Genomic DNA, 18,103 nt, shown 5'->3' with positions numbered 1-18,103 from the left:
CGCTTCTGTACTACACAGCTGTATATAATGCCCTAGGGATATTACTATTTCACACGCATGAGACCAAACTTTAAAAGTATTTTGGTTTTGCAGTTGGTAAAGCTACAGATAATGCTGAAAAATGGAGAGGAAGATGTCTTCTGAATTAACCTGAGATTAAGTAGCAAAAGAGAACTTTTTTTTTTTTTTGTCACATGAGGAAAACACACAGACATAGATGCACAACATTCATCCAATGATTCTGGAGTCTAAATGGAGCATGAGTGCATTACTGTTATTTTTTATGCATACTAAAGTATGTAATAAAGATATTTTATAAATTACCCCAAATCTTCTGTCAACAACACTTTTGGAGACTTCTTCCCACTCGGCTTTCTTCCTACTAGCATCACGTTTCTCAATAATGTAATGAGTAATTTCACTACCACCATTATCAAGAGGTGCATCCCATGTTAAATAGCATGAGTCTGCTTTAATATCAGAAACAGCAAGATTTCTTGGTGGAGAAGGACGATCTGTATGAAAGTAACAGAGCATAGAATCACATTAAGAAAAAGACAAAAGAATTCTATTAGCTGTCATTTTTTAAATAATGTTGCATCCTTACCATACACTTCAACATGCACATTGCGAAATGCAGTGCCAAGACGATTGGAAGCTCTCACAGTGTAAGTGCCTTTATCAGCCCTCACTGCTGCAGGCAGGATAAGTTCAGTTTTTGCCTCACTTCTAGATACTTCTTCCTTGGTTATCTTAAGTGCATCAGATGTCTGGTCAATTAAAACTTCATTCTTGTCCCATTCAATCTTTGGCATTGGCAGACCTGTCACATCAGCAGGAATATTAACTGGTTCTCCTGCCTTCACTTTGATAGTATCTCCTCTCACAGCCAAGCGTAATGTAACACTTGGAGGTACTGAAAACAAGAAGAAAAATGGCAGATTAAAGGTCGAGATAAAACAGAGAAATTGCCTTGCAGTGTTCTGGAGGTATTTGTATGGATTTCTTTAAAGCAGGTATACCTTCATCATCTTGTATAACTACATTGAGAGGCAATGATGGTTCACTTTCTCCAATAGCATTGACAGCTTTGACACGGAATTCATACATATGAAGTTCGTCAAGTTTATCAACAAGAAGAGATGTTGTTGGACAGAGCCTTGCATTAACTCTTTCATAGTCTTTAGAATCATGTCTCCTCTTTTCAACAATATATCCTAAGACTGGACTGCCACCATCACTACGTGGAGGTTTCCAATCAAGTGTAATGCTTGACTTTGTTCTCTCTGTGTACATAAACCTCTCAGGTGCTGTTGGAGGACCTATTAACATGGAAAAATTATAATGAAAGAAACATTTAAAAATCAGAGAATTTATAATCACACAAATACAGTATCTCTGGCTTTTTAAAGCCATAGCTTTTGTACGCAAAATATGTGAGTATGGTTAGGGGTAAAGTTTCTCATGTATGTGGATAAAAAGGTAACAAATACTGTCTCAGTAGATATCAGTATTTTGTTACATAAAGAACCATAGTAGTTTCACAGAACCGACTCAGGGATTGGACTGAAGTCATTAATCTAAGGCAGATGCTTCAACCAGTAGAAAAGTAAATACACTTTCTAGATAGAAAGGAATCCACAAAATAATAATGGTTTTTTAACCTACAATTAAAAATTGTTTAAAAACCCCCATAAAATTAGTCATCTTACCTAATGGATCAACTGCGAGAATAGGTCCTATTTCAACAGGTGGACCAGTACCAAACTTATTCTTGGCACTAACACGGAATTTATATTCTTGCCCTTCAACTAAACCTGTTATATCACATTTAGATCTCTCTGTGTCTACAGCTAGTCTCCATGTATGCATTTTGGCATCCTTCCGCTCAACAATAAAGCCAGTGATATCACTGCCACCATCATCTTCAGGATCAGACCAGTTCAGCAAACACATCTTTCTGTTTGTGACCACTGGCTTTAGGTCAAGGACTGGCCCAGGAACATCTGAAAAACAAAATCAAACAAGTAGGATAAAGCCCAAAGGTTGTCTCACCCGGAGAAATGCTCAGTTGATCAATTTTTTTTTTTTCTTACCAAATACTTCTACTCTGGTTCCTGCAGATTTGGAGCCACTGCTATTGGTAGCAGTAATTACGTATCTTCCATGGTCTTTTCTTAATGCATTCTTAATGGTTAATTCAGATTTTGTGCCGACATTTTCAATAACAACTCGATCTTTGTCTAATTCACCCTCTTCCATAGCCCATACAATGGTGGGAGTAGGACGTCCTGTCACAGTAGCAGGAATTTTAATAGTTTGTCCAGCCATGACCTGAATACCTGCTTTGACAGAAACATCCAGCTCAACTGTGGGAGGCTCTGCAGAAAAGAGAGAAACAGTTCATTAGTTCAAAGGAGAGATTCAAAAAGACTTTTTAAGCAGTTGGATATTTCTTGAAACTAGTACAATTGCAATACCTTTAGGTTCTGCAACTGTTGTGGGTTCGGTTTCACCAGGGGGTCCTTCACCAGCTGCATTAAGTGCAGTAACACGAAGTTTATAGTCTGCACCTTCTCTGACTTCTTTAACAGTATACTGTCGGACCTTAATGGGTTTCTCTGTGCAACGTGACCACTCGTTTACTCCCACCAGTTGTTTATATACATGGTAACCGGTGATATCTCCACCACCATTATATGCAGGAGGCTCCCATTCTAACTCAATAGAAGTTGAGCTTGTATCAGCAACCCTTGGAACTGGTGGACCAGGTGGCACTATAAATAAATAGGTGCAAATCAAAGTTAAAGGTTTAAGGTGGGTCCTGCTCTGTCTCCTGTCTGCTATTAGCTTCTGCTAAGCTACTTACTTATTGGGTCCTGTGCAGTTTTTGGATCTGACGGGGGACTAAATTTCCCAGGACCAGCTGCATTTTCAGCACATACTCTAAAGATGTAGGTTAAACCTTCCAACAGTCCGTCAACTTTTATTTCCAGAGCGTTCACAAGGCTCCTGTTGACCCGAGCCCAATGAGTACTATTAATTTCACGTTTTTCAATCCAATATCCTATGATTGGGCTGCCATTGTCTTTTGGTTCATTCCATTTAACCAACATACTGTTGCTGGTAACATCCTCCACATCAGGCTTATTAGGTGGGTCTGGTGGAGCTGAAAAAAAAGAATTGTAATTTTGTCACCATTCTTGTCTTTCTCAGAGCTTACTCAAAGCTAAGAGAGAACTAAGATATGAGAAATTACTAATTTTAAGTAATTCATAGTTCTTCTACTCTCTTTCTCAGGAACTTTGATTTCTAACTGCAATCAGTGATCAATAGTTCTCTCTTTTTGTAAGAATATTAGTTTACTGAACATAGAGAATGTCACTATTCAAATGTCAGGGTTTTAAGTTTTAAGAACGTGATTGCCACTTATTCCCTTACCATTGAAATTAGATTGTTTTCAATATTTCCCTTTATTTCAATGGTTTAAAATATGCAATAAATAATAATTATATTGCTAAAACTTCATGTGGGAAACATTCACATAGATGAAGCTGAGTATTCTAAGAGTCTGCGTAGTTTTACACTGGTTTTCTGAAAAGGTTGTATTTCAAAATTAAAACTTACAGAAAGGATCTTTTGCTGTCATTGGTTTTGAAACACATGGTGGCCCTGATCCAACTCTATTTTCAGCAAATACACGGAAGAGATATTCTTTTCCTTCAATCAGTTTTGTTACATGGAATTTGCAATGCCTGAGTGTTGAACTGACAGTGACCCAGCCCATTTCAGCTTTGGTATTGTCTTTCTTTTCCAGTACATAGTTTAGGATTTCACTTCCGCCATCATCAATGGGAGGCTCCCACTTGCAAATGACAGAATCTTTCCTGACATCTTCAAATACAAAGTTGATTGGAGGCCCAGGTGTATCTGTTGGTAAAGCAATAAAAATTATGAGTAATCATCTTATGCAATTCTTACCCAATACGCTGAACAACTTAGTGATTTTAAGGACATTCACAATATACCTAAAACATTGACTTCACATGAGGCTTTTGCAACACCGTGATCATTTTCCACTTTAATTGTAAATGTGCCATGGTCAGCTCTGATGGAGTCACGAATTGATAGTATAGACTCTCCTTCTTTATGGTTGTCAATACTCATACGTTCTGGCAGTGAAAGCTGGAAAGGTTTCTCTTCTTCAGCTTCATCCTTCTTCTTCCTTGTATATGTTGGTACTCTCTTTTTGATTTCCTCTGGTGTGACAACTTCATCATTCCTCAGCCAAGTGATAGATGGATAAGGTGACCCTGAAATATGTGCCTCAAGTATGATCTCATCACCTCTTTTCACCTCAAGGCCAGACTGTAGGTTTGCAGCTAGGAAGACTTTTGGAGCCTCTGTAATAACACAGAATAATAAATGGAGAGTAGAATATTCCAATATATTTGAGGATGTATAGCAATTACTACAAACAATCAAATGAGCGATTCATACCAATAGGATCCACGGCTTTCACAAAAGGAGTAATCCGAGAAGGCTCACTAATGCCAGCAGCATTCTCAGCACGAACACGAAACTGATATTCCTTTCCTTCCTCAAGACCTTTCACTGGATAAGTTAAGAGAGGTACCAGATAGTCATTGCACCTCTCCCACCTCTCCTTGCCCTTAGCGAGCTTTTCTATTATGTAGCCCATAATCTTGCTTCCGCCATCAAACAGGGGTGGTTTCCATGTAAGTGTTACTGATTTTGATGTTGGATTATGGACTTCAAGGTCAACAGGAGGATCTGGGGGCTCTGTGGAAGAGTAGCAAAAGAGGGATTATATGAGAAAAGAAAGTTTAAAGATTTTAGTTAAAATTCAATTTGGTGATTTGGTAAAAAAAATCTTACGTTTCGGGTCTTCTGCAATGATTGGGTTTCTTAGTTCAAGATATTCACCTCCTCCAATCTTATTGACAGCTTTAACACGGAAATAATATTCACTGTTTGGGATAAGATCTTTGACTTGCCATGAAAGCTTATTTTCACCAGACATAACTGGGATATATGTTCTACGACCAGCTTCTCTGCGCTCCAGAACATAATGCAGAATAGGAGTGCCACCATCAAAGTCTGGAGGTTCCCAGGATATTTTGCAAGAATTCTTAGTTACTTCACTTGCCTTGATGTCTTTACACTGTCCAGGTGGTCCTGTTTTAAAGAATAATAATAAAACTAAATAGATGGGAAACTGTATTCCTACAAATATGAAATTGCATTACATTTCTTTGTTTTGCAGAAAGAAGACCAAACCCACAGATGTTGGCTACACACTGTATATATATGAATTTATGCTCCTAGAGGTAGAAAAGTATTCAGAATTCTTATAGGCATTTTCACATGTGTAAGATGACTATTCATAATAATTTGGCTTTAAGCAGCCACTGAGTAGTTAGACCAATTTGGTGTAAAGTCTTGGGGTTTCTTTGTGGGATTTTGTAACATTATTGCCTTTACGGCAATCTATGTGTGTCTGAGTTGAAGTGACTTCTCCACATGGCAGAAAAGGGTTTTTTCTAGTCCTTTTTTCTGTCACCTGCAGGGCTCAAGCGAGGATAAGAAGCCTAGTTACCTATGACTTTGACATTGACTGAACCAGTCGTTGATGCCAGCTTGTTCTCCAATGTGATGGTATAAACACCAGCATCAGCATGAACACTGTCTATGACTTCAAGCAATGCAGAGGTGTAATCGCTCTTCATTGTTGTTCTGTCACCAGCTTTCAACTCTTTGCCATCTTTGTGCCATGTAATAGTTGGTGATGGAACAGCTCTGAAGGGTACAGGAATACTTAATTTCTGTCCTTTAACAACAACAATGTCACGAGTTTGTAGATCAATGGTGGGATTACCTGTAAAAGTAAGTATAATATTACTAAAAAGTTGTCAAACACCTTACTTTTTCAGTTATGCAGATCTGACAAAAAAAAAACAACCCAAAACCAACAACAAACAGAATCTATTCTTACAGTCTGGGTCCTTGGCAACAACTTTTTCTGAGACGTCTGATGGCTCACTAGCTCCAACAGCATTGACTGCTCTGACTCTCAGCACATACTCTTTGTCTGGAACAACACCTTCCTCCACTTTACATTTTAGATCTTTTATTGGACGAGAATTGATCCGCATCCATTTTTCTGTTCCTGCTTCGCACATCTCAACATTATACCCAATAATAGGGCTTCCACCATTCTTCTCAGGTGGTTTCCATGCAATGCAAATATGCTTTCGACCTGCATCTGTGACATGTAAATCCTGAGGAGGTGAAGGAGGACCTGCAGATACAGAAAAGAATTGTGTAATTTTTCTTCCATAATATCTGTTCTACACAGTACTTTGCTTCTATAATACACTGCATATTACACTATTACTTACTTGTTGGATCTTCAATATGAATGAGGTCAGTTGGTTCACTGGGATGACCACAGCCAGCTTCATTTTCTGCACGAACCTGGAACTGTACATCTGTACCTTCGATGACATCAGTCACTCTGAAATTGCAGTCTGGACCAGCTGTCTTGCCAGCTTTTACCCAGCGAGTGGCTAGTTTTTCTTTCTTTTCAATAATATATCTGAATAAATTGGGGAAAATACTATGAGACACTTGCAATATGAACACTTCAGACTTCTTGCTCAATAAGAGAGATAAATAGAGATTAGAATAGTTTAGACAATGGAAAAAAAAAGTTGAGAGAGTCACGGTGGACTTTACTTCACAATTCAGCCCCTTAAGCCCTGGTAGGTCTTGGATGTAATGGGGCTCACATCACTGACAAATACAATTGTAAAAAACAATTCTTGAAGTTCTGCTGTGTTCTTAGGTTTTAGAGAGCTGCAGATATAAAAGAATCTCCAAGCTATACGTGTGTCTTTGCTAGTTTGGATCTCAGTGATTAGTTCACTGAGAATATTTGTAGATATTATTTAGCTGTAAGTTACTCAGTTGTTAACATTCTGCCTGTGATAAACTATAGGAAATGCAAATAAAGTGACTTCTAGTGTTTCAGGCAGATCTCTGTAGTTGTCTGTTTAAGACAAGCTTACTGTGACTGTGAAGGAGAAGAAGAATGAAAAATACAAGCTTACTGTGACTGTGAAGGAGAAGAAGAATGAAAAATAAAGAGGAAAAATCTAACTGTAGTTCAAGGTGAATTTCAGAGGACAGATAGTTTAGAAACCAAAGAAAAAGAATAAGTTAGAAGCAACCCAAAGGAGTAAACCAGTCTTGTTTTAGACTGTTTTCAACAGTCTAAATGCTTGAAAAGTGTGATAAAGAGGAGAATGAACAGAAAAGTGATGAAGCTTCATCTTAGCCCAGTGTATACAGGTTGAATAAGAAACTAAGGCAGAAGGAAAATGTAACAATATTACTTGGTAGGTGGATTTAAGTGGTTACAGCTCCGGAGGAACTGGAGACTACAGTTTCATTAATTTTTTTTATATTTTACATATAGTTCAATTTAATCTGATTAGATGTTTTCAGGATGTTGACAAACATTCATTGTTCATTTACATTAGGTTATTTATACTGACATAATTTTCACATTTTAAAATCAAGCCCTTAATTGCTTTGACCATATGGCTTCTCTTTACATTCATCCATCTCTTTTTCATATTAAAAATGTCCATTTAAAATGTAAACATTTTGAAAGAAACATATTGATTCATTAAAATATCTTAATCTATAGGAAACACTGCACAAACTTAAAACTTACCTTTGAATTGGTCTGCCACCATCATTCTTAGGTGGTTCCCATTTCAAATCCACATGACCTTTTGTCACTTCAACTATTGTAAGTGCATAAGGAGGCCCAGGAGTTGCTAAGGAATAAAATACACAGATCAGAATAAGAATCCATTACATGTGAGCTGTTTCTTCAGATCACTTGGTAAGCAAATCTCAAACTTACTGAAAGTATCTTTAGCAAGCACTGAATCTTCTATTTCACAATAGTCACTCTGTCCAATGGCATTTTCAGCAGCCACACGGAACACATACAATGAGCCTTCAGTCAGTGGGCTCACTGTGTACTTGGTATCTTTCACTGTTGTATCAACTGTCTGCCAGCCTTTACGTCTTACATCTCTCTTTTCAACAATGTAGTTGGTAATTGGGGAACCTCCATCCTTCTCTGGTACTGTCCATTTAAGATCTGCTGTGTTTTTAGTAATATTAATAACCTCAAGCCACCGAGGTGGTGAAGGAGGATCTGTAAAATATAATAAGAAAATAAAACCGGTTAGCTATTTACCATCAAAGGTCTTGTAAGACAGGGAATACATACTATTAAAACTTAGTATTTTTTTAGGTGAAGCAGAACAGATTTTAATATTTCATAAGCCTTCCAGGAGTTCACTTGGTATCTACTTGGTATCTACAGAGACAAGCAGACATGGCTCTTCTATAGTGTATTTGGAGCAGCAGCATGTTCTGAAACAATACTTACAGAGCCTCTCCTTGCACAGCACAGGGTCACTGGGTTCACTGGGCTCACTCTCGCCAGCCTTATTCACAGCTCTTACACGGAATGAATATTCTTGTTTCTCCATAAGCCCTTTAAGGAAGTGTTCAGTTGTGGGAACTCCTTCAGCCACTCTCACCCACTCATCTGTTCCAGTCTTTAATAGTTCAATGACATAAGATTCGATCTTTGCCCCTCCATCATGTTCTGGTTTTGTCCAGCTAAGGGATAATGATGTCTTGCCAACATCTTTCACAGTTGGCTTTCCAGGAGGCCATGGTGGATCTAGACAGAAGTCCAATATTAATTACATGATAGAAATGATCTTTTTAGTTGTTTTTGTTAAACTAAACCATAAAAAATGTATTTATTATACCAATTGGGTCTTTCACTAAGATTGGCTCTGTTTCCTTGCTTGGTTTTCCAGGTCCTGCAAGATTCTCTGCCAAGACACGGAACTTATATTTCTTCTTATTCGTAAGACCTTTAACCCTGGAAATAAAAATCAAGTTTGATTAAACCAAATCTACACATTAACTTGTGCCTAAGACATTATTCTCTCTCCTCTTTGTACTACAGTTTACCTGGAAAATCTGAAAATACGCAAATTACTGCTAATGTTGTTTTATGAAATTGTGAACATTCAAAATATGTATATTGTCAACAGTAAAATTGTGCGCCATGACACAGAAACAAATGGTTTGAGAGCCATCTTTCAGTTTTGCATTTTTCCATGGTTGTTAGTTAATACAAGTATCAGGAGAAAAAAAATCCCAGGGTTTTGGCAAATTTATACTTGAAACAGGTATGTTTGCTATTTTAGAATGTTTTATGAATTATCATGTACGACAGAAATTATTACGCATACATTAAAAAAAAAGATAATTTACTCTTCTGCAAAGACATTCTTCTTAAAAATTAATTATCAAAACAAGTATGTCACCAGATGCTCTTGTGAGACCCCACTTGGAGTACTGTGTGCAGTTCTGGTGTCCTTAACAAAAGAAGGACATGGAGCTGATGAAGTCCAGAAGAGGGCCATGAGGATGATCAGGGGGCTGGAGCACCTCCTGTATGAAGACAGGCTGAAAAAATTGGGGCTGTTCAGCCTGGAGAAGAGAAGGCTGTGTGGAGACCTCATAGCAGCCTTCCAATTCCTGAAGAGGGCCTACAAAGGATGCCCCAGAGGGACTCTTCATCAAGGACTGTAGTGATAGGAAAAGGGGTAATGGGTTTGACTGAAACAGGTGAAGTTCAGGTTACATAGAAGGAAGAACTTCTTTACTGTGAGGGTGGTGAGGCACTGGAACAGGTTGCCCAAAGAAGTAGTAAATGCCCCATCCCTGACAGTGTCCAAGGTCAGGCTGGACAAAGCTTTGGGCGACATGGTCTAGGGTGAGGTGTCCTTGCCCATGGCAGGGGATTGGAACTAGATGATCTTAAGGGCCTTTCCAACCTGAACCATTCTGTGATTCTATGATTCTATGATTCTGTGTTAGTTTGTTCTAAACTCATGGAAGCAAGGAAAAAAGATCAAGGGCAGCATAAAACTTGTTTAAAAGGCTTCTGTTACATCTTTATGTCTCTGTGACCTATTTCAGACTAAACTGACTATAGTCTTACTTGAATGCTGTATCTTTCACTGGCATTTTATTGCATTTTATCCATTTATCCTGCTCAGGATCATATCTTTCAACCCAGTAGCCAGTTATGGGGCTACCACCATCTTCATCTGGTTCATTCCATGTTAGGGTGACTGAGTCTTTAGTGACTTCTGTAGGCTTGAGACCTGTTGGAGGGCCTGGTGGATCTGTGCAAATTAATAAAAAACAAAACCCAAAGTCATCAATATATGCTTTCTTCCGCTCCTCACACCCCACTCCCCGCCCCCCCCCAAGAAAAAAAAAGTAAAAATTTAACAATTTAATCAACTAACCAAATGAATATTTTGCAATGATGGGGCTACACTCTACTGGCTCCCCAATACCATACATGTTCTCGGCACTGACTCGGAACACATATTCTTTACGAGGAGTTAAATTGGTAGCTCTGAAATTTGTATCCTTTATAGTTGATGACAACTTGTGCCATATTTCACTGTCTGTAGCTCTTTTCTCAAGGACATAGTTGGTAATTTTAGAACCCCCATCATCTCGTGGAGGATTCCATGTCAGAAGACAGGATTCATTTGTGATTTCTGATACATCAAATGCAGCTGGTGGCCCAGGTTTATCTGTAGAGGACAAGATATGAATGTTAATCTTCTGCTTACATACCTCAGGACATTACTAATGATTTTTATAAACACCATAAAATACATGCATACCAAGAACATTAACTTCAACAACAGCAGTAGCACGTCCACTGGTATTTACAGCTTCTATAATATAGGTTCCACTGTCACTCCTCTTGCTGTCTGTAATTGTGACTGTAGAATGATTAGGTTTGGTTTCAATGGTGATTCTGTCATCAGGCCTCAAAATTTTGTCAGCCTTGGTCCAAGTAATCTGGGGCTCAGGCTTTCCAACCACTTTAGCTGGCAGCTCAATTTTAGTTCCAGCTTTCACTGTAAGTCCAGCAAGAAGCTTCACATCTAAGAAAATTTCTGGAGCCTCTGATTTAGGAGAGAATAAAATCATTGTTATAGAAACGGTATCTCAGAGATTAGTAAAATAATGCAGCTATTGTAATTCAGTGATTAAGTAATTACCTTTTGCATCAATGGCTTGAATATCATCTGTTGGTTTACTTGGCTTGCTCGCTCCTATTCTGTTCAAAGCCTTAACCCGATATGCATACCACTCTCCTTCCTTGAGTTTTGTTACTTCCATCCTGTTTGTTAAACAAACAAAAAAATCCAGATATTTAAAATGGTGAGGATACACAGTTTAAAGGATATATCTTCTGATGTTAATATACTTACTTTGTTTCAACAACAGGTTCCCCACAAGTCTCCCACTTGTCTGTACCACGCTGAGATTTTTCTACCAGATAACCTTTAATGCGGGCACCACCATCATATTTAGGAGGCTCCCATGTTAGGAAGATTCCTTTTGATGTTGGGTTCCTCCATTTAACATTCTCTGGTGGATCAGGCACCGCTATTAAAAATTAAAAACAAATGGGGTCTTAGAAACCAGTTCAAGGAAGGTTGCTTTTTTGTTTTGTTTTGTTTTTTTTACATTTTATTTTAAAAAAAATCAACAAGATTTCAGAAACAGAAAATCAGCAGCATTGTGAAACAGTTGACTTACTTGCTGGTGCTGACATATTTACTGGTTCATCAATATATGCAGGTTCTCCTGGGCCACATTTATTGCATGCAGAAACTCTGAACAAATATTCTTTTCCTTGGATGAGGTCAGGTACAGTGAACTCTTGGTCAACAACCTGATCCCTAACCTAGAGAGAAAGAAGGATCCAATGCGTTTCTAAAATCTATTTCCAAAGGGCAATTACCAAAATAAGACATAAAATTCACTAGCACATGTGGAAACAATATGGCAAATAGAAATTGAAATAAGAAAGAATGAACTTACTTTGCTCCATGTTTTCCGGCTTACTTCACGTTTTTCAATTATATAGCCAGTAACTGGACTTCCACCATCATCCTCTGGAGGTTCCCATGACAACTGTACTGTGTTCCTGCTTACGTCTAAAACTTTGAGTTCTCTTGGTGCACTTGGACGAGCTAGAAACCATAGAAATTGTATTAATTATTTTGTAATCAGAATTTGACAGATGATCTCTATGTAATCTGTCTGCCAGAAGATTTACTCTTCTTAGTCGTGCTTCCTTAAACAGCAAACTTGGATATTGAAAACCAGAAAAGAGGGTCTTTTTGATGATGGATTTCTAGGTTTTAGTTATATTTTAATATATGTGGTTTACTGAAAGTTGTGTGATTTCACATTATTAACCTAAATATGTTTTAGCAATATAAATAGCAAATGTTATTCCTAGAATATATACATGTCCACTTACCGATGACATTAACGTTAATTTCTCCTGAAACAGATGACACAGGGTTTTCTAACGTTAAGGAATAAATTCCCTTGTCTGGACGTTCACTTGGAGTAATTACAAGTTCTGCAAAGGAGGCAGTTGTTTTCATTGTTACACGATCACCCTCTTCTAAGACTTGGTCACCAAAAGACCATGTGGCAGTTGGCACAGGGTAGCCAGTGATAGGAGCACGGATCTTGATTGGCTCCGGAACAATAACTTCCAGCCCATCTTTGAATGCACTTAGGTCCATTGTAGGTCCAACTGGAAAAAGCACAAAATTGATTTGGTGAAACCCTGTCAGATATTCTGAAATGGCTAATTTTATTTATTTTATTTTTTTTTTCCAAGGTAAGTATCTCCAGACAGGAGCCTTCAACACTGGGGCAAGCAGAAACACCGCGCTCAGGAGCCTCATTTCTGAGCAGCAAGAGCCGCCGAGAGAGCTTCAAGACCTTGCCAGGTCTTGCCCAGGAGCCGGCAGCTTCGCTGAGGCGAGACGCGACTCACAGGGGGCGGTGCCAGGAAGGGACGGCACCGCCCTGAGCGGGTAAAACTCGCCCCAGGGAGGGCGGCAAACAGAACAGTTTGTGCTCCAGCTGTAGCGGGGTGGTGATCCCTCAGCTCAGGAGCCAGGGCCCAGTTTGGGAGCTCTGCTCTGGTTGCCCCGGCGGAGGTAGCGTCGGCACCCAGACAGAGCCGATGAGAGGGGAAGCTGCAGCGCAGAGCTCAGGATGCAGAAAGTGCCCTCACTGATCTCCTGAGGCGGGGGTGCACAATGGGCAGGACTGCGCTCATTACGCCCTGCTGGAGGTACTCCTGCATCAGGTGGCTGAGCTGCCAGAGGCTATAAGGAGACTAAGAGATATTGGGGAAGTTGCGAGGAAGCAGGACTGCTTGGTCCAGGCCCAAGCTGTGCACAAAGTGGAGCACTGTGTACAGTTCTGGTGTCCTTGGCATACGAAGGACATGGAACTATTGGAACAAGTCCAGAAGAGGGCCACGAGGATGATCACAGGATTGGAGCACCTCCCGTATGAAGACAGGATGAGAAAGTTGGGACTGTTCAGTCTGGAGAAGAGAAGGCTGCGTGGAGACCTCATAGCAACCTTCCGGTATCTGAAGCGGGACTATATGGGTGCTGGGGAGGGACTCTTTGTCAGGGACTGTAGTGATAGGACAAGGGTTAATGGGCTTAAATTTACACAGGAGAAGTTCAGGTTACATATAAGGAAGAATGCTCTTCAGGCAACCTAACAGGTCTGTCTCTAATAGTACAGCTAATTATCTGCATAATTCATAACAGAGGAGAAACAGCTCACAATATCAAAAGCCTAAGGCTCTTTATACTAGTTGTCACAGCAGTTATTTGGTGAAAGTATACATATTATGCACAAGATGCACTTGTGTGCCTTATCTGATTAATTATCTTTAATAAATAGCATATGGCTTACCAAAAGTATCATCTGCAGTTAATGGTCCAATAGCCTCTGCTGGGTCTGACACACCAGCTGCATTTTCTGCTGAGACTCTGTAGTAATAACTGGATCCTGGTTTCAATCCAGTAACCTAAACAACACAAATAATTATTTTGTATCTCATATTAAAGATGATCTGCACATTTTGATTATTTTGTTGATGAACAGAACATCTTACCTTAAAAGTAAGAGCAGGTACTAATTTTGGGTTACAGCGAATCCACTTGTCTGTACCTTCTTCTTGCCTTTCAACAATATAGCCTAAGACTGGACTTCCTCCATCGTCGAGAGGAGGTTCCCATGTGAGCTGCACTGATGACTTAGTTTGATCTGAATGATCAAGGTTAATGGGAGGACTTGGTCTCTCTGAAAATAATTTGAGAGGAAAATGTTTTTTGCAACTTATAAAGGAGCATGGGTTTACATATCAGCTATCTATACCTTAAAGTACTATTTTTAAAACCATTGCATGGCTTTTTTTCTAAACTTTTTTTTTTTTTTATTGGTTGGATTCTAATTTCAGAGAAAAAATATTTGGATTTTTTACTGAACCAGATGGTGCACATATAATATAAAAACAGCCAAAATGTCCCTGTTTCATAATGCAGTCACAATCAGCGTTTGCATACTTACTGATTGGGTCCATAATTTTTACTGCACGTGTAGCAGGACTTGGTTTGCCAACTCCAACCATGTTTTGAGCTCTTACTCTGAAGAAATATTCTTCATTTTCCACAACATCAGTCAGGACGGCTGACAGTTCATCAGCTCCAGTGGTCATAGTTGGCTCCCATTTGATGGAAGCTCTGTTACGCAGTTCAATAACGTAGCCAGTAATTGGAGATCCTCCATCATACTCAGGTGGTTCCCAGGTAAGTGTAGCTCCAAACCTGTTCACATCAGTAACTTCTACATTCTGAGGAGGTCCAGGAACTTCTGCATTTTAGGGGGAAAAAGGAAGAACAAAGTGCATAGGTTTTACCTACTCTTTGAGTTTGTACTGCTTTGCTTACACTGTCACCAAACACTGAATTTTTCATAATCACTGCTCACCAAATTTGCTCTTAGCTTCCACAGGTGTATCTGTTTCCACGGGCTCACCAGTGCCCACCCTGTTCCTTGCGCTAACACGGAAGAGGTACTCAACACCTCCTTTTTGTAGTCCAGTAACAGTGTATTCACAATTTTCGGCACGGTCAGTGACCATAATCCAAGTTTTGCGCTTGATATCACGTCTTTCAACAACATAGCCTATTATTTTACTTCCACCATCACTTTCTGGTTCTTGCCAGGCAAGGCCAACTTCACCATCATAAGTTTCAGTGACTTCCAAGTTTCTAACTGGACCTGGAACATCTAGCAGAAATATGACGATAGTTTAGGGCACTGCATCTCTTTTTTTTTTTTTTTCCTCTGGCTTAAATAAATGTAAACAAGGTTTTAATAATAGGAGTATTTACCAATGACCTCTACGTTGATGAATGCTTCTGCCTGGCCATGTTTGTTTCGAAGTATAACCTTGTACCTCCCCTTATCTGATTTCTTTGCTTCATAAATTTTGAAAGTAGTACAGTCATTTGTCGTATCAACAGTTGTTGTGGGCAGATTTTCCTCCCCTTTCAACCATTCAGCTTCTGCTCTTGGGTAGGCATCATATGGAACAGTCATAGTTAAAGGCTTCCCAACATCAACTACAAGGTTTTGATCACCAGTCTTGATTCTGGGTGCAGCTAAGGTGGATGAATATGAAAAATAAGTACTTACATATTTTTTCTTAAAAAAAGACATATTTTTAGTCAGCTAACAGAAAATTAAAGGAGCTGTTGTATAGAAGCTAACATAGAAAACTGAAGGAGCTATTGTTTGAATTCTGAGCAAATCCTTAATACACTTATTGGATTGCTCCACAGAAATAAGCTCGGTCTGGTTGGTATGTACTGTGTCCTCCTATAAAGGCAGGATCACTGGTCTGATCCTGTAAAATAGAAAAATTAGGAATTAAATGTTTTATATGACTGAAGTGAGTAGGCCAAATAATTTTCATGGTTTAGATCTGCAGAGACCTAATGAAAAGGTTCTGTTTCCTTTAAGTTCAGTCCATGCTCTTTGTATAGACACTGAAAAGTAACCTGTATTTTTGCTCAGCATTTGGATCAAGGTGGAAGAATAAAAAAATGTTTGTTGCCTGAATTATAATTCTTACAGTTCACAGACTTGTATCTCAGCCTGATTGTGCATTCATTTTAATTCAACTCTTTGAAAGAAGAAAAGTCAATTTAGTTAACTCACTAACCTAAGATTTTATAAAGAAACACAAAGCAAGCATCTTACCAGCTAATTCAAGCTTAGCTCTAGCTTCCTTATCTTTGGCAATAAATCTGTATTCTCCTTGGTCGCGGGGCTTTATATCGCACACCTGCAGCCTGTGGACCTTTCCTTCACTCATCATCTGATGTTTGTCACCTTGGACAATAATCATGTTGTTTCTCAACCACTTGACCTCCACACCATCTTTGTTCAACTCAGCCATGAAGATGACATCTGTACCAGGAGGTTCATAAATATCTTGTGGTGGTCGGATGATCTCAACAGGGATTTCTGAAATAAATGTCAATTCATTTGATGTTATTTATATATTGTTTCTATTATGACTAAATAATGCAAGAAATAAGTCCTGTTTGACTTTACACATACCTTCAACAAAAAGTCTTGCCCTAGATTTCCTGTCATCTACGCCACAGGAATATTCACACTCATCATCTAGTCTGCAGTCTTTAATGATTAATCTGTGCAGATTTCCATCTTTTTCAAACTGGTATCTTTATGGGGGAGTAAGTAAGCAGCATTTTAGTTTACAGACAAGGTAACAAAGTGAAGCAATCATGTCTAGCATATTAACAGGCATAATAAAATGTACATACTTTTTGCCTTCTTTTATCTCTCTTCCATTTCTGTACCATCTTACACTGGCTTTCTCTTTGGAAAGTTGGCATGTAAAGACAGCATCATCAAATTCTGTGACGGTCTGGTCCCGAAGATGTTCGATGAAGTCTGCTGGTGCTTCTGTGATGAGAAGCTCTGCAACGGATTTGTCTTGTCCAGCAGTGACAGTGTACTCGCCTTCATCTATAAACCCACAGTCTTTAATAATGAGTGAGTGTTTGTACTTATCAATTTTGTACAAAATGCGTCTGTCGAATGTGATCTCTTCACCATTCTTTGTCCATTTGAGGGTTGCATTAAGGCGATTGACTTTACACCAGAATGTGACGGTTTTCTTTTCCATTGTCTCAATATCTTCAAGGGGCTCAACAATTCTGAGATCCTCCTCTGTTAAGACAAGAACCCCAAAGTGATTAATTTACATCCTCATGATCGTAACGTGAAATTGAATGTAAGGTGATGAAATAATTTTAATACAGTGCAAGTTATTTACCTAATACGGTTACGGCAGCAAAGCTTTTGACATGTTCACCTCTCTGGTTTGACAGTGCAATGGTGTAGGTAGCTTGATCTTTCAGCTGTGCATCTCTGATTCTGAGAGTGTAAACTAAATCCTTATGAACAATAATGTATTTTGCACTATCAAATATTGCCTCATCATTTTTGTACCACTTCTCTTTGGCACCTTCTTTATTGACTTCACAATTGAAGATAATTTCTTGACCCTCACTAACTTCTTGGTCCTTAAGGGGAGTTATAATCCTGAGTTTTTCTGAAATTGAGGAAAAGGAAGAAATAGAACACCATCTAGTATAAGGAATTCAACAAAATATGTACCCGAACATTGATAAAATAAATCTTACCAATCACTGTTAAACGTGCTGTTGCTTTAGCTTCGCCAACTGTGACAGTATACTTTCCTGCATCTCCTAGAATAGAGTCTTTAACTACAAGTGTTCTCTTTTTGCCATCTGAAATGATGTCATACTTATCACCAGGCTCCAGGACTGTGTCATCCCTCAGCCACTGTACTGAAATTACCTCTTTGGATACTGAACAGACAAATTCAGCTTTGTCTCCTTCAAGAACCTCAAGATTTTGTGGTCTGGTAAGAAATTGTGGTGTAAGTTCTGAAAGAAAAATATTTTGTAGATATATATTAATTTAT

The 18,103-nt window shown here is 38.8% G+C and overlaps 1 protein-coding gene across 3 annotated transcripts in view; it reads right to left on the bottom strand.

Annotated features, from left to right (window-relative positions):
* The window catches only part of TTN (titin), a 253,429-nt gene that overhangs the window by 73,170 nt on the left and 162,156 nt on the right, over positions 1–18,103 (bottom strand). For all 3 annotated transcript variants that reach the window (XM_057411684.1, XM_057411685.1, XM_057411686.1), the window contains 36 exons: positions 17,799–18,065; positions 17,429–17,707; positions 16,914–17,322; positions 16,687–16,811; positions 16,324–16,590; positions 15,453–15,722; positions 15,046–15,348; positions 14,626–14,928; positions 14,171–14,358; positions 13,969–14,083; positions 12,494–12,778; positions 12,049–12,200; positions 11,764–11,911; positions 11,433–11,610; positions 11,220–11,341; positions 10,836–11,123; positions 10,446–10,742; positions 10,133–10,319; positions 8,886–9,001; positions 8,495–8,794; positions 7,958–8,257; positions 7,763–7,868; positions 6,423–6,619; positions 6,017–6,322; positions 5,621–5,899; positions 4,900–5,199; positions 4,501–4,803; positions 4,029–4,403; positions 3,628–3,930; positions 2,870–3,169; positions 2,481–2,777; positions 2,097–2,381; positions 1,713–2,006; positions 1,023–1,322; positions 608–916; positions 325–515 (listed from right to left, as the gene is read on the bottom strand). In XM_057411684.1, coding sequence (XP_057267667.1) covers positions 325–515; positions 608–916; positions 1,023–1,322; positions 1,713–2,006; positions 2,097–2,381; positions 2,481–2,777; positions 2,870–3,169; positions 3,628–3,930; positions 4,029–4,403; positions 4,501–4,803; positions 4,900–5,199; positions 5,621–5,899; positions 6,017–6,322; positions 6,423–6,619; positions 7,763–7,868; positions 7,958–8,257; positions 8,495–8,794; positions 8,886–9,001; positions 10,133–10,319; positions 10,446–10,742; positions 10,836–11,123; positions 11,220–11,341; positions 11,433–11,610; positions 11,764–11,911; positions 12,049–12,200; positions 12,494–12,778; positions 13,969–14,083; positions 14,171–14,358; positions 14,626–14,928; positions 15,046–15,348; positions 15,453–15,722; positions 16,324–16,590; positions 16,687–16,811; positions 16,914–17,322; positions 17,429–17,707; positions 17,799–18,065 — 9,044 coding nt within the window. The remainder of the gene's footprint in view (positions 1–324; positions 516–607; positions 917–1,022; positions 1,323–1,712; positions 2,007–2,096; positions 2,382–2,480; positions 2,778–2,869; positions 3,170–3,627; positions 3,931–4,028; positions 4,404–4,500; positions 4,804–4,899; positions 5,200–5,620; positions 5,900–6,016; positions 6,323–6,422; positions 6,620–7,762; positions 7,869–7,957; positions 8,258–8,494; positions 8,795–8,885; positions 9,002–10,132; positions 10,320–10,445; positions 10,743–10,835; positions 11,124–11,219; positions 11,342–11,432; positions 11,611–11,763; positions 11,912–12,048; positions 12,201–12,493; positions 12,779–13,968; positions 14,084–14,170; positions 14,359–14,625; positions 14,929–15,045; positions 15,349–15,452; positions 15,723–16,323; positions 16,591–16,686; positions 16,812–16,913; positions 17,323–17,428; positions 17,708–17,798; positions 18,066–18,103) is intronic.

The sequence above is a fragment of the Pezoporus wallicus genome, unplaced genomic scaffold (genome assembly GCF_028554395.1).
Source record: "Pezoporus wallicus isolate ANWC-B61680 ecotype Strahan unplaced genomic scaffold, APGP_CSIRO_Pwel_v1 contig_6732, whole genome shotgun sequence".
Taxonomy (NCBI): Eukaryota; Metazoa; Chordata; class Aves; order Psittaciformes; family Psittacidae; genus Pezoporus; species Pezoporus wallicus.
Note: the sequence above shows the minus strand (reverse complement) of the source record. Positions and strands in the feature narration are given on the sequence as shown.